Here is a 14,817-nt window from a genome sequence, read left to right on the forward strand (position 1 = left end):
AAAAAAAAAAAAAAATATAGGATAGGTTGGGTGCAGTGGCTCATACCTGTAATCCCAGCAATTTGGGGATGTGAGGTTGGAGAACTGCCTGAAGCTAGGAGTTCAAGCCCAACCTGGCTAACATAATGAGACGCCATCTCTATTAAAAATACACACACACACACACACACACACACACACACACACACACAGATAGTTGCTACAAATTCCACAGACCTTAGCTATACCTATGAAACTCAGATAAAGAATACGCTGAAGATCCCAGAAGGTATTGTTATTACTAAGTTATTCTTTTATGGTTATGTGCTGCATAACGATATTTTAGTCGACAGACCACATATACAACAATGGTCTCAAGATTATAAAGGAAATGAAAACCTCCTATTACCTGGTTAACATGATAGCTGTGATAGTATCACAGCACAACACACTACTCACTTGTTTGTGGTGACATTGGTATAAACAAACTTACTGTGCTGCCAGGCATATAAAAATATAGCACACTGGCCAGGTGTGGTGGCTCACGCCTGTAATCCCAGCACTTTGGGAAGCTGAGGTGGGTGGATCACGAGGTCAAGAGATCGAGACTATCCTGGCCAACATGGTGAAACCCCATCTCTACTAAAAATACAAAAATCAGCTGCACATGGTGGTGTGCACCTGTAATCCCAGCTACTCAGGAGGCTGAAGTAGGGGAATTGCTTAATCCCAGGAGGCGGAGGTTACAGTGAGCTGAGATCATGCCACTGCATTCCAGCCTGGTGACGTAGTGGGACTCCATCTCAAAAAAAAAAGTAGCACATTACAATTATATATAATACATAATAATAATAATAAATGGCTATACTGCTAGTTTATGGGTTTACTATACTTTTTATCATTATTTTAGAGTACATGCTTTCCATCCAAAAAAATAAAAAGTTAACTGTAAAACAGACTCAAATCAGGTATTTCAGAACAATGCTATCCAAAAGACAGCACTGTTATCATAGGAGATGACAGGTCAATGCATATTACTGCTCCTGAAGGCCTTCCAGTGGGACAAGATCTGGAGGTGGAAGACAGTGATATTGATGACCCTGACACTGTGCAGGCATAGGTTAAAGTGTGTGTTTGTGTCTTAGTTTTGCTTTTTTATAGATATGAGGTCTCATGATGTTGCCTAACCTAGACTCAAATTTCAGGGCTCAAGCAATCCTCCCACCTTGGCTTCCTAAGTAGACAAGGCTACAGGTGTGCATCACTGCGTATGGCTTGTGTCTTCGTTTTTAATAAAAGTTTAGAAGTTTTTTAAAAATAAAAAATTTTTAGGGCCGGGCGTGGTGGCTCACACCTGTAATCCAAGCACTTTAGAGGCCAAGGCTGGCGGATCACCTCAAGTTGGGAGTTCAAGACCAGCCTGACGAACATGGTGAAACTCCTTTTTTAAAAAGAAAAAAGTATACATATATTTGAAAATAAATAAATAATTTTTTACACAGAAAAAAGCTTATAAAATAATTAAACAATACTTTTTGTACAACTGTGTAATGTGTTGTGTTTTAAACTTTTGACAAGAGTCAAAAAGTTAAAAAAATTAAAACAAAGTTATAGTAAGGTAAGGTTTATTATTGAAGAAATAAAAATAATCTTTTAATAAAATTAGTGTAGCTTAAGGATACAATGTTTATAAAGTCTACATTTGAACACAATAACGCCCTAGGCCTTTCCATTCACTTACCACTCGTTCACCGAGCAACTTCCAATCCTATAAGGTCCATTCATGGTAAGTATCCTATACAGGTATACCATTTTTTATCCTTTAAATTGTATTTTTACTGTACCTTTTCTATGTTTAAAATACATAAATACTTACCATTGTGTTATAATTGCCTACAGTATTTAGTACAGTAACATGCTATAAAGGTTTAGCTAGGAACAACAGACTATCCCATAAAGCCTAGGTATGCAGTAGGCTGTATCATGTAGGTTTGCATAAGTACACTTTATGATGTTGGCACGATGATGAAATTGCGTAAAAATGCATCTCTCAGAATGTATACCCATTGTTAAGCAATGCATGATTATATTTAAAAGTAATTTCTAACTGTTCTGACCAATTATGAAAAAAGAGTAGAATAATTACTACCAGCTCTCCTGCAAAAAAAAAAAAAAAAAAAAAATTAAAATTAAAAAGTAACTGCCATCACCTTATATAGATACACATCAGTAGTAAATTTGACTTTCAGATTTTCAAAGTCACTTCTTCAATTGACTACTTCAGCAAACATATATAGACTTTCAGGTCACACTATCAATGGCTTGATACAGACTAATGCCTTCTAATGAAAGCACACAAAACCAATCCATTCCTGGCACAGAGGTAGGAATAAAATAGTGAAATGTCTTCTAGGTCAGATTTTTATAGTTATTTTCATTTCTTACTGAAGTGTTGCCAATGCTTAAAATATCAGATACACTCCACAACAAATTATAAGCTCAAAAACACATTCCAAAGCCAAAGAGAAAGGCCTTTGGATTATTCAAACCATAGTGTTCTGCTAACTACAGCAAATTCTAGCAGGTCATACAATTATATAATAAGCCTGTTTCAAATGGTAATTCTAAAAATTAAATCCAAATAGCAAACACCTAGCATAAACAAATGTTGCAACACTTTAAAACAATCTGATCCATAGTCTTTACACATTCTTCAAATATAAATAGCAAGAAGACATAACTCCTTACTCCTTTCTGGTTTCCTCAGAAGACTTTTTTTCTTCCTTCTCTTCATTCTCAGGTTCACCCTTTGGCTGTTCTGCCTCACTCGAAGTGGCAGGTGGCGTTTCATTCTCTTGTTCCTCTACAGTGGAGACAGATTCCTCTGAACTTACATCTGGTTCTAAAAAATCAGGTGAGCAGAAGTGCATAAGCAGATGTATTCAAATCTGAGTATTCAAATCTGAGTCAATAAAAGGGCAAAAGTTTATCTTATTAAACAGACCAGCCAAAGTGTCCAATTAACAAATTCTAAAATAAAAACAAATGACCACTAATGGAGTTTTCTTACATTCTTCATGCCACTCAAGCTTCCTGGTCAGGTGGTTATTATGAGAAAAATAGATAAACCAGGAAATTACATAGAAAGGAAAACTCATTTCATCCCAAATCATTTAATTATTCTACTCTGCAATATTCATGAGACTCACCATTAAGAAACTCGCCATTTTACAATTTAACAGGCAAATCCCAGAGAGTAAATAATAAAAACCTCATGTATTTTCCAAGAGGAATGACTGAAACAAGAGTAGAAATATGAGAGGGGGAACATGGAGGTCTGCTTGTTATCTGTGCCTTTCCTTCATAGCATGTCTCTGAGCCACTACTATAAAACACAGAATCCCAGCCACTGGTTATGCAGGGACTTCAGAGGACTCCAAAAGAAAAAACAAACAAACAAAAAACACAAAAGAGAAAGGACTCCAGTGGCAAGCATATACTGCAAGCCAAAGTATATGCTTAAAGAATCTGATCAATTTAATTATGTGAATTAATTATTGGACTAATGATAAGGACTTCTTTGTGGGCTTCACATAAATGAGAATTTTAAAATGCCACTACTTCTTAAAATCAAATCACATAAGTACAATTCTAAAGGAATTTTCAGATTTTCAACTAATTAAAATTCTAAACCATAAATCTCAGAACAGTTAACTACAATTTGTAAATCCTGTCCCAGATTATGCTCTTCAAGTAAAATTGCATAGATTAGACTAATCAAACTCCTCATATATCTGTTCAGCCAAAACTGAAGTTTTAGGGTCAGACTCACCTGGATTCAAGTTCAATCTCTGTACCTTTATAGATTGCTAACCTTAAGGAAAGGTCTTTGATGTTTGAGTCTTAGTATCCTTATCTCACAGAGTTATTATAAGGATTATATAAAATGCTTTAGGGAAGCCTGTGGGCCAACACTTATATGCTAAACAAGTGATTCTTGTCCTCCTTTGGCCTTCTCTACTGCTTCTAGAACTGTTTCCCATATGCTCAGGTTCACAAAGTATTATGGATAGAACTGCACTATGTAACAATGATAGGTGGGGATACGGCTAATAACTGCATTTAAGTTTTCCACAATAAAATGTATTTTTCATCATGACGAATCTTTTTTTTCCTCCCGCTTCTACCATAATGTATCTTTTACTGCCCCTTACCCCAACAATTTGACCCAAATTGTTGCATGGGCTGCATGGGCAAGAATTTACTATTAGTCAGTCATGTTTATTTATACTTTGCCTTATTCTAAAAAAGATGAAAAGCTAAGAATCATTCACTGGGTTTTACTGTAGTAAGACTTATAGGCCGGGCACAGTGGTTCATGCCTGTAATCCCAGCACTTTGGGAAGCTGAGGTGGGCGGATCATGAGGTCAGGAGATCGAAACCATCCTGGCTAACACACTGAAACCCCGTCTCTACTAAAAATACAAAAAATTAGCCAGGTATGGTGGCACGCGCCTGTAGTCTCAGCTACTCAGGAGGCTGAGGCAGGACAATCGCTTGAACCCGGGAGGCAGAGGTCGCAGTGAGCCGAGATTGCGCCACCGCACTCCAGCCTGGGCAACAGAGTAAGACTCTGTCTCATTAAAACAAAACAAAAGACAGCTGGGCAAGGTGGCTCACCCCTGTAATCTCAGCACTTTGGGAGGCCGGGGACGGCAGATTAACTGAGGTCAGGAGCTCCAGACCAGCCTGACGAACATGGAGAAATCCCATCTCTACTAAAAATACCAAATTAGCTGGGCGTGGTGATGCATGCTTGTAATCCCAGCTATTTGGGAGGCTGAGGCAAGAGAATCACTTGAACCCAGGAGGCGGAAGTTGCAGTGAGCCGAGATCGTGCCATTATACTCCAGCCTGGGCAACAAGAGTGAAACTCCACCTCAAAACAAACAAACAAAAAAAAACCCATAAATTTAATTTTACATTATTTTTTTCTTCTCAATAACTGCTTAAGTTAGGGCTTAATAAAGGTTCAGTCATTCAACAGATATTGAATATGTTGTATGTATAAGACATTGTTTCCAACTCATTAAACTACTGTGTCTGTTTCTGCGTAAAACGTAGAGTTTACAAAATTTAAAATGAATAAAGTCTAATTTCTATGTACAAAATGGGATAGAGAGAAGATTAAACAGACAACTTGTGAAGTGACACTATTTCTTTATAAACTCTTGGCTGACTTTTCTAATACTCTGCATCTGAACCCTCTAACACGTATTCTGAAAACTGATGTTATTAGTGATTTAGTGGCTTCAGCTGGCTGTTAAATAAACATGGATTAAGATAGACCAAGTGGCTTATCCCAGTGCTGGACAAGATAATCTATCTTCAACTTACCAGCACCCGTTTACTTTTTAAAATATTCGGATTCCCATGTTTCTTTACTGCCTTAGGCTAGGGTACCCAAATTGTTTAGAGAATTCATCTAAGGATTCAGAGACAAAATCCCGGCTCAGACAAAAAAGAATACATTGACTGGTTTTTGATGTCTGCCCTGATGCAAACACCAAGAGATACAGGCAACAAGGATGCATGTATTTTCTATTCCTCTTTTTTTTTGGAGACAGTTTCCCTCTGTTGCCTAGCCTGGAGTGCAATGGTGTGATCTCAGCTCACCGCAGCTTCCGCCTCCTGGGCTCAAGCGACTCTTGTGCCTCAGCCTCCCGAGTAGCAGGGATTACAGGCGTGCACCACCATGCCCAGATAATGTTTGTAATTTTAGTAGAGATGGGGTTTCACCATGTTGGCCAGGCTGGTCTTGAACTCCTGACCTCAGGTGATCTGCCCACCTCAGCCTCCAAAAGTGCTGGGATTACAGGTGTGAGCCACTGTGCCGGGCCCTCTATTCCTAATACAGGCTGGTCAGCAAATAACTGATTCTAACAGCCACAACAGGGGCAGCACAGTGTGCTCATCCCTGAAAAACTTGAGGTAAAAGGCAAGAGAGAAAGGGAAAAAGAAAAAAAAAAGATCTTGAGAAAAAAAATAAAGACGGGAAAAGAAGAAGGGGTGGTTACAGATGCCATAGAGGAGCACTAGTACTCCATGCTGATGGGTCTATGTTTCTTTCCATTTGTTATGCTCCCACCACTGACTGGCCAATCTTTTCTCTAGCGATACCTGTTACAGACCAACAGATTACCATTTGCTTCTCTTAAGGCCTCCAGATGATGTCTGGATGAACCTTCCACTATCTACCCTGAAGGCCCACGTTTTCCATTCTCCCACAGTGCATTCATCCCCATGACACTTTATGTCCAGAATGCTACTCTTTGGCCATTTCTGTCATCCCCAAACATTTTTCTGTTTTTAATTCCAACATAACATTTTCACCTTCGAAAAATCTTTACAGAGAAAGTGAAATCTTTCTTTGCCCACATGGTCTGGCAATGACATACCAATAGCTATTGATTCTCTCTCTAAATGTTTCCCCAAAACAGTAATGAAAAAAGAACAATTAAGTTCAAAGGAATTTATGGGACACTCCAAATTGCAGTAAAACTTTTTGCTGTTTTAAGTGGTGTCGCAGTTTTACTTTACCTGGCTTTTCTTCCTCCCCTTCAGCAAGCTTGCTTTTGGGAGGAGTTTCCCGAGTAGAATTCACAGTTCGACGAATCGGCATGGTGCTATCTTCTACCTTCTGAGAAAAGAGATGGCCATAATCAAACATGCATTAAAAAATTCTCTTTTCTCTCTTTCTCAAAGGGCCTAACTGGGTGCTAGAAGATGTAGGAGAATTCTTCAAGTCGACTCCAGGATCTGATGCAAATTACTTTTAACAAGTTTTTTGAAGTGAATATGATTTTTAAGAAATACTTTTTAAAGTATGTTATTTTAGCTTGAATTTCAAATGGAAACACATAATTATAGTTGATTTGCTATAAATTTAGAAGGTTGGAGGTTTTCTCAGGAATTGAGGGGAAAGGGAAGATGAAAAGAACTTTGTATCTGATTTTTTTCCAAATTCACAAACTAGACTCCCCAAAGTAAGGGAAGGAACATGTACCAAGAAGGACCCAGCAGGGCCTGAAGTCAGGGATTGATCCAAGAGTGAGCTTCAAGAATGTGTCAGCCCCTACCTCACCTAACTTGTCCGCGTGGATCAGCTGAGCTCCTACTATAAGTGGGAGTGCCTTAGGATGGACGAGTTCACCTTGAGACGTATCAGTCGCCATTTTAAATAATTTCTAGGCCCGAGTACAGGTTACACTCTGAAGCCTCTGCTGTTAACCACAAGGATTTTTCCTAATGGTTTCAGTGTGGTGAAGAATCAACCTAAAGCACAGAAAAGACCTGGTGTGAAGATTAACAGAAACAAAACTAAACTAAAACGTCTAAATTTAACAGACATCCAAAGAGAAAAAATATAACTATAAAGTTTATAGTTAAGTGACAGATGATTTGGTTATTCAGAAAGATAAAACTATCAAAATGTAGACTACATAAAGCAGCGACTAAGACGAATGCATAAGCCACAGCAGCTGTTTGCACCTTCCACATGAACAAAGACAACAAGGGCAAGGAAGCTCATAAGGAGTCTAATCCCATCCTCTCTCCTGCTACCATCAGGAATTTAGAAGCATAGAATAAGGAGACTAAGGAACAGTTAGTCAAATGTTTAGTCAAAGATCAATTTACCAAGAGAAGGGCTTTTGTTGTTACTGTCCTCAAAAGGGTTGGCAAAATTACCTGTAATCTTAAACTCTATCTCTATTAGATGAATACTTTTATTTCTTCTATTAAGGGATAACACAAAGGCAAAAATACTGCTGAATAACATGACATTCTATTAGCCTCCAGACCCACAGAAGCAAATTTAGACCATCACCTAGGAGAATAAAAGTATGCTTCTATGACTGTCATATTTTTAATGTAAGGAAAGCTAGTACAGAATAATATAAATATTCAAAGATAAAACCCATGCAGTCACCCAAGTTTACCTGATCACTAACACCCCTTCTTTCCCAAAAATCTCATCTGGGACTCAACGACATTTTATATAAAAATTCCTCAATAAAAATAAATAAATAAATAAATAAATAAATAAAATAAGAAGACCACTTAAGTGTTTAGGTCTCTGTGCTAATGAACTATTAACAAAGAGTTGGGGAATGACAGTCATTCCACTTCTACATTAAGCCCTAACCTTGCCTAAGTATTTAAGAGCTTTCAACTTGCCAAGTAACAGTCCCAACCTAAAACAACTAGAATAAATCCAGAAAATTCAAACATAGGGGATGCAGTCACATTTATAGGGCAAAATCTTTTTATGGGAACACCAAAAGCAATACCTGACTTGTCAACTGTCAATCAGCTGCAAGGAAAGGCAGCTGAAAGAATTCAGTGCAGTGTAACACACTAAAACTTAGTGAACTAGAATATTCATTAATATTAAATTTTTTCTTTTTTTCTCTCTCTTTTTTTTTTTTTGAGATGGAGTCTCGCTCTGTTGCCCAGGCTGGAGTGCAGTGGTGTGATCTCAGCTCACTGCAACCTCTGCCCCCTGGGTTCAAGTGATTCTTCTGCCTCAGCCTCCCAAGCTGGGACTACAGGCGCCCACCACCACGCCTGGCTAATTTTTTTTGTATTCTTAGGAGAGTCGGCATTTTGCTATGTTGGCCAGACTGGTCTCAAATGCCTGACCTTGTTATCGGCCTGCCTTGGCCTCCCAAAGTGCTGGGATTACAGGTGTGAACCACCATGCCTGGCCAATTTTTTTTTTCTTGAGACAGGGTCTCGCTCTGTCACCCAGGCTGGAGTGCAGCAGTGTGATCACAGCTTATTGCAACCTCTGCCTCCCAGGCTTAAGAGATTCTCCTATCTCAGCCTCCTCAGTAGCTGGGACTACAGGCACATGCCACCATGCCTGGCTAATTTTTTTTTTGTAGATGTGAGGTCTCGCCATGTTGCTCAGGCTGGTCTTGAACTCCTGAGCTCAAGCAATCCTCCTGCCTCGGACTCCCAAAGTGCTGGGACTACAGGCATAAGCCACTGCCCAGCAAAAATTATTATAAAAACTACATAAAATGGTCATGTAGTGATTAACTTCAAGAAATTATAAACTATAATAATAATAATAGTTGTTTTCTAATCTGTGAAAAGAGGGTCAAGTTGGTTTAAGGACATTGTTTAGGTCTGTGGCAACTAAAAATCTATCAGGATAATTTTAGTATATAAGTTTGGTCATTCATCCAATTAGCAATTATATAGTAATATACTTTCCTTGATAATAAAAAGCCCTATGCAAATCTGCTGGTATTTTTACATACAAAAATGATATAGAAGTAAAACAATTATCACAATCAGGTTGTCCTTAATAAAGTTATATTGCCAACAAATTTATCTTTATTAACCCATGATAATACTAGCTAGGCTGAAAATGCTACCGTGAAGTCAACAACCTTCAGGAGTCTCCATTAACAAGCATCTTAAAAAAATATTTTCCCATTTGATGCAGTAGCTCATGCCTGCAGCCCCAGCACTTTGGGAGGCAGAGGTGGGAGGATCCCTTGAGGCTAGGAATTCAAAACTAGCTTATGCAAAATGGTTAAGACTTGGTCTTTACCAAAAATAAATTAAAATTTAACAACAGGCCAGGTGTGGTGGCTCACATCTGTAATCCCAGCACTTCAGGAGGCTAAAGTGGGAGGATCACTTGAGCCCAGGAGTTCAAGACCAACCTGGGCAATACAGTTAGACCCTGTCTCTAAAAGAAATTAACAATCAGCTGGGCATGGTGGCACGCACCTCTAGTTCCAGCTACTTGGGAGGCTGAGACTGGGAGGATTGCTTGGCCCAGAAAATTTAGGATGCAGCAACCCAAGATTGAGTCACTGCATTCCAGCCGAGCTGACAGAGCAGAGCCTGCCTCAAAAAAATAATAATAAAAAAAAATAAGCGAGGTGCAGGGGTGATGCCTGCAGTTCCAGCTACTCAGGAAGCTAAGGTGAGAGGATCACTTGAGCCCAGGAGTTCTGGGCTGTAGTGCACTATGCCGATCGGGTGTCCACACTAAGTTCGGCATCAAAATGGTAACTTCCCGGGAGTGAGGGACCACCAGGTTGCCTAAGGAGGGGTGAACCGGCCCAGGATGGAAACAGAGCAGGTCAAAACTCCTGTGCTGATCGGTAGTGGGATCACGCTTGTGAACAGCCACTGCACTCCAGCCTGGGCAACGTAGCGGGACCCCCGTCTCTTAAACACACACACACACACACACAAGATAAAAAATTAGTGGGTCACTGTGGCATGTGCCTATAAGTCTCAGCTACTTGGAAGACTGAGGTGGGAGGACTGCCAGTGCCCAGGAGATTGAGGCTACAGTGAGCTAGAATCACACCAGTCTGGGCGACAGAGCAAGATCTTGGCTCAATAATAATAATAAAAGTTGAAATAACAATATCTGGTAATACTTATTACTACATTCATTATATCTGAAGAACACTTAAAACCCAGTTATTTGGGATAAATATTAAGAGATCTTAGGACCGGGTACAGTGGCGCATGCCTGTATTCCCAGCAGTTTCGGAGGCTGAGGTGGAGATCATCTGAGGTCAGGAGTTTAAGACCATCCTGGCCAAGATGGTGAAACCCCATCTGTATTAAAAATACAAAAGTTAGCTGGGAGTGGTGGCATATGCCTGTAGTCCCAACTACTCAGGAGACTGAAGCAGAAGAATCACTTGAACCCAGGTGACGGAGGCTGCAGTGAGCTGAGACTGCGCCACTGCACTCCAGCCTGGGTTAGGGTGAGACTCCATTTCAAAACAAAACAAAACAGAGATGTTAGCCTCAGCTCTGCATTTCCTTAGTAAAAGTCATAGAACTTCAAAGCTTCCATCTATAGTACTTTCTTTAGAATAGCTGGGTTATTTCCAGCTACTCAGGAGGTTGAGGCAGGAGAATTACTTAAACCCAGGAGGCAGAGGTTGCAGTGAGCTGAGATCACACCACTGCACACCAGTCTGGGTGACAGAGTAAGATTGCATCTCAAAAAAAAAAAAAAAAAAAAAAAAAAAAAAAAAAAAAAAAAAAAAAAAAAAAAAAAAAAAAAAAAAAGATATGTTAGCCTCAGCTCTGCATTTCCTTAGTAAAAGTCATAGAACTTCAAAGCTTTAATCTGTAGTACTTACTTTAGAATAGTTGGGGTAATTGGCTGTTTAATAAATTCACTGTTCATTACAAAGCTAAGTATATGCATGGTTAATTCACATTGCCTCAATATCACTGTACCTATGTTTGTTTTGTTTTTAGACAGGGTCTTACTCTGTCACCCAGGCTGGAGTAACACAGCTCACTGCAGCCTCAACCTCCCAGGCTCAAGTGACTCTCCCACCTTTGTCTCCCTAGTAGCTGGGACTACAGACATGCACCACCACGCCTGGCTTCTTTTTTTTTTTTTTTGGTAAAGACAGGGTTTCGCCATGTTGCCTAGACTGGTCACAAACTCCTGGGCTCAAGCAATCCACCTGCCTTGGCCTCTCAACGTGTTAGGATTACAGATGTAAGCCACCACATTTGACCCAGTGTACCTATTAACTAAACTTTTTGCTATTGCACTTCTGAATGATCAGATTTTTTGGCTGCCACGCTTGTTCCTGGCAGTGATCTCATCTACCTCGTTCACTTGCTGCATACCTGATGACTATGAACATACCAGGCACAGAATAGATGCTCAATTAATATTTGTTAAAGGATGAACAAATAAAGTTTACTCATGTTTTTCACCTTATATGTGCCAAAAACAGTCTGAGTTTACCTGTGGTTTACATGGCCCTCTTACGAACATCAGTTTGCTTTTTAAACTTAATGTCAGAATAACAACATAAAGATTTGCTTTTTGTCAAGGGAAATGCTTAAATTAAATCGGTTATTTTGAGACAGGGTCTCAGGCTGGAGTGCAGTGGCATGATCAGGGATCACTGTAGCTGCCACCTTCTGGGCTCAAGTGATTCTCTCACCTCATCTGGGATTACAGGTACGTGCCACCACACTGCAATAATTTTTTGTATTTTTTGTAGAGACAGGGTCTCCCTATGTTACCCAAGCTGGTCTCTAACTCCTGGGCTCAAGCGATCCTCCTCTTTGGCTTCCCAAAGTGCTAGGATTACAGGTGTGAGCCATCATGCCTGGCATTAAATTATTTTAACGCAGGCAAAAAAAAAAAAAAGGACTGTAGAAATAAAAAGCCCCAAATTTCACAGTTTTATTTCCTCTACATTAAGAGAAAGTAGTAGAAAAGTGAGTAGGCGTTTAACAACGTAATTCAGTTTAGTGATATCCTTGATAATATGCATTTTAGAAAAAGTATTATAATTTCACATTTTACCCCAAAATATATGTGATACATGTCATTAGTGAGGCACTGAACACCTCACACCGTTCCCAATCTAATGTCATTCATTATACTCAGATTTAACGAGTCACGTCACAAAAACCATGCCTGTAATTTGATCGCTGGCACCTTTTGTTTTTATTTTCAAATTTCAGTTAAGTTATGTAAGCAAGCATATACTCAGTGTCTGTCTTGGGCACAGACGCTAAGGACACTACAGGGTGTCTCATCCCAACAAAATAACTGGGCAAGGAGTTAAAACTTTGATCTACATACGGAGAAATCAGTATAATTTATCCACCAACTTCCAGACCTACAATCTTCCAAGTAAGCTTAAAACCAAAGCCAAAATCGACCGGGAGCGGTGGCTCACGCCTGTAATCCCAGCACTTTGGGAGGCCGAGGCAGGCGGATCACCTGAGGTCAGGAGTTCGAGTCCAGCCTGACCAACAATGGTGAAACCCCTGTCTCTACTAAAACTACAAAATTAGCCGGGTGTGGTGGCACATCACTGTAATCCCAGCTACTCGGGAGGCTGAGGCAGGAGAATCGCTTGAACCCGGGAGGCGGAGGCTGCGGTGAGCCGAGATCACGCCACTGCACTCCAGCCTGGGCAGCAAGAGTGAAACTTCGTCTCAAAAAACAAAACAAAGCCAAAACCAACCAACCCACCAAACTTAAAAATGTTACTTCTATTTTGAGACAAATCACAGTAACGTTTGAGAAGAGCAATGAAAAGTTTAAAAGCTAAAGTTTTATGCCGATGCCAGATAAAACAAAATGAGAGCATCTTTCAAAATGACACTAGTCACGTCTACTTTCACTCTAAGACTAGACAGAGTGCTCAAAAAGCCCCAGGTGACTTTCAGATGTATTTCGAATTGGATTCTCACTTTTCAAAGCAATGCAAAGTCAGGAAGTGCAATAAACAACAAAAAGAACGTGGACGTGGAGGCGGCAGCACAGTTCACCTCGTCCGGGAGTGAACTCTCTCAAAAGGGTAAGTGGCTGTCCCTGGTCACAGCTGTCAATTCGGTACCAACCCTCGGATCTGGGGCTCTCACCTCACCACTCCTGCCTCTATCTCTTACAAACGCTCAGATGGACTGTGACTTTCTGGTGACCTACCGAGGCACTGCTCTCATTCAGATCCCACCGCCTAAGGTGGCAAGTAACCAGTTCTAGGTTTGCCACCAGGGAAGCGAGACTCAAGGCCGCCGTCGCGGAGCAGCAAAGCGACAGCCGCCAGCCCCGCCCGCAGAGGGCCGGGGGAGGACGGCAAGAGCAGCGGAGACAAAGCTGAGAGGCGAGGCAGCTACAGGCCACAGCGGCGAACGCGCACGGCGGGGGAGAACGCCGGCCGCCAGCAAGGCGGGGAAAGCTCGAGACCGCAGACACCGACGAATGAGGTGGGGGCTCGGCGCGGTGACAGTTCGGGGCTCACGCTCGGCAGGGAAACCGCGGCGCCCGCCGGACGACAGAAGCAGCGGAGGAACGCGAGCCTCGGTGCTCCGCACACTCACCACTGGGAGCTCCGTAATGGCGGCGGCGGGGGCGGAGAACCCGGGGGGCGGGCCCGCCGCAGCCAGTCACCGCCGCCGGCATCTTTCGAACCGGCTCCGAAAACCGCTGAGGGAGTGGGGTGAGGGGAGGGCGCAGGCGGACGCCGGGCCGCGGCGGGCCTCGGAGCATGCGCAACCCACAGCCAATCGGGGCGGGTGGAGGACGCCGACGCAGGCGCGCTGGGACGCAGGGTCGCACGGCCAGGGAAGAGCTCCCCCTCCTCCCCCAAGTCCAAACAAAACAAGGGCGGGAGCGCGCGCGCCGGAGGGCCTCTGAGGAGGCGTCCACGAGAGGGGCAAGGGGCTAGGTCGCAGGAGAGGGGAAGGGAGGAGGGCGGAGCGGCCGGAGAAGGCAAACAAAAGGCGCCACCTCCGGGGACCCGGGCACCCCGCCCCCTCCTCTCTGGGAGCGGCTTCGGGGCCCCGGGCGAGCGGCCTTCGCCACTCGCCTTCGGGACCCAGCGAGCCCGCGCTCACTCTCCGGCCGCCTGTTCCGTCCTGCGTTACCTCTGCGTTCGGCCGGTCCTGGCGCCCGCGTCCCTCCCGGCCTCTGAGCGCCGCTCCCGCCGCCGCTCGTCGCCTTCGCCGCCGCCGTCTTCCAGTCCCAGCCGCCGAGCTCTGCCGCCCCGCCCCCCTGCCCGCGGCCCCGCGCGCGCCCCCGCCGTCCCCGCCCCCCGCGCGCGGGGTACGAGGGGGCGCGCGGAGACGGGCGGACGCCGGAGGAGCGCGGGGCGTCGGCGCGCGTTCCCGGCGCTGCCGGGTGGCGCCCATTGGCTTGGCCTGCGGGGCGGTGTCGGTTTCTTCCGAGGGGCGCTGCTTTCCCCAGCTAACCTTCCCTTTCTCTGCTCTCCAGGGCAGTCCCTGCCCTTAACTGGGTTTTC

At 42.9% G+C, this 14,817-nt stretch overlaps 1 protein-coding gene across 6 annotated transcripts in view; it reads right to left on the minus strand.

Annotated features, from left to right (window-relative positions):
• The window catches only part of HP1BP3 (heterochromatin protein 1 binding protein 3), a 38,023-nt gene extending 23,457 nt beyond the window's left edge, over positions 1-14,566 (minus strand). For 2 of the 6 annotated variants that reach the window (XR_005196545.1, XM_037730527.1), the window contains exons 1-3: positions 14,444-14,566; positions 6,581-6,680; positions 2,728-2,881 (exon numbers count right to left, since the gene is read on the minus strand). Coding sequence is in view for 5 of the 6 variants with exons in the window: in XM_037730527.1 (XP_037586455.1) it covers positions 2,728-2,881; positions 6,581-6,662 (236 nt within the window). In the remaining variant the exon portion in view is untranslated. Of the gene's footprint in view, positions 1-2,727; positions 2,882-6,580; positions 6,681-7,119; positions 7,316-13,897; positions 14,231-14,443 lie in introns of those variants that run through there. The other 4 variants (XM_017503228.2, XM_037730532.1, XM_037730531.1 and 1 more) reach the window with 4 other exon arrangements.
• Between the last annotated feature and the right edge of the window lie 251 nt (positions 14,567-14,817).

Source organism: Cebus imitator, unplaced genomic scaffold (assembly GCF_001604975.1).
Source record: "Cebus imitator isolate Cc_AM_T3 unplaced genomic scaffold, Cebus_imitator-1.0 Scaffold15, whole genome shotgun sequence".
NCBI lineage: Eukaryota > Metazoa > Chordata > Mammalia > Primates > Cebidae > Cebus > Cebus imitator.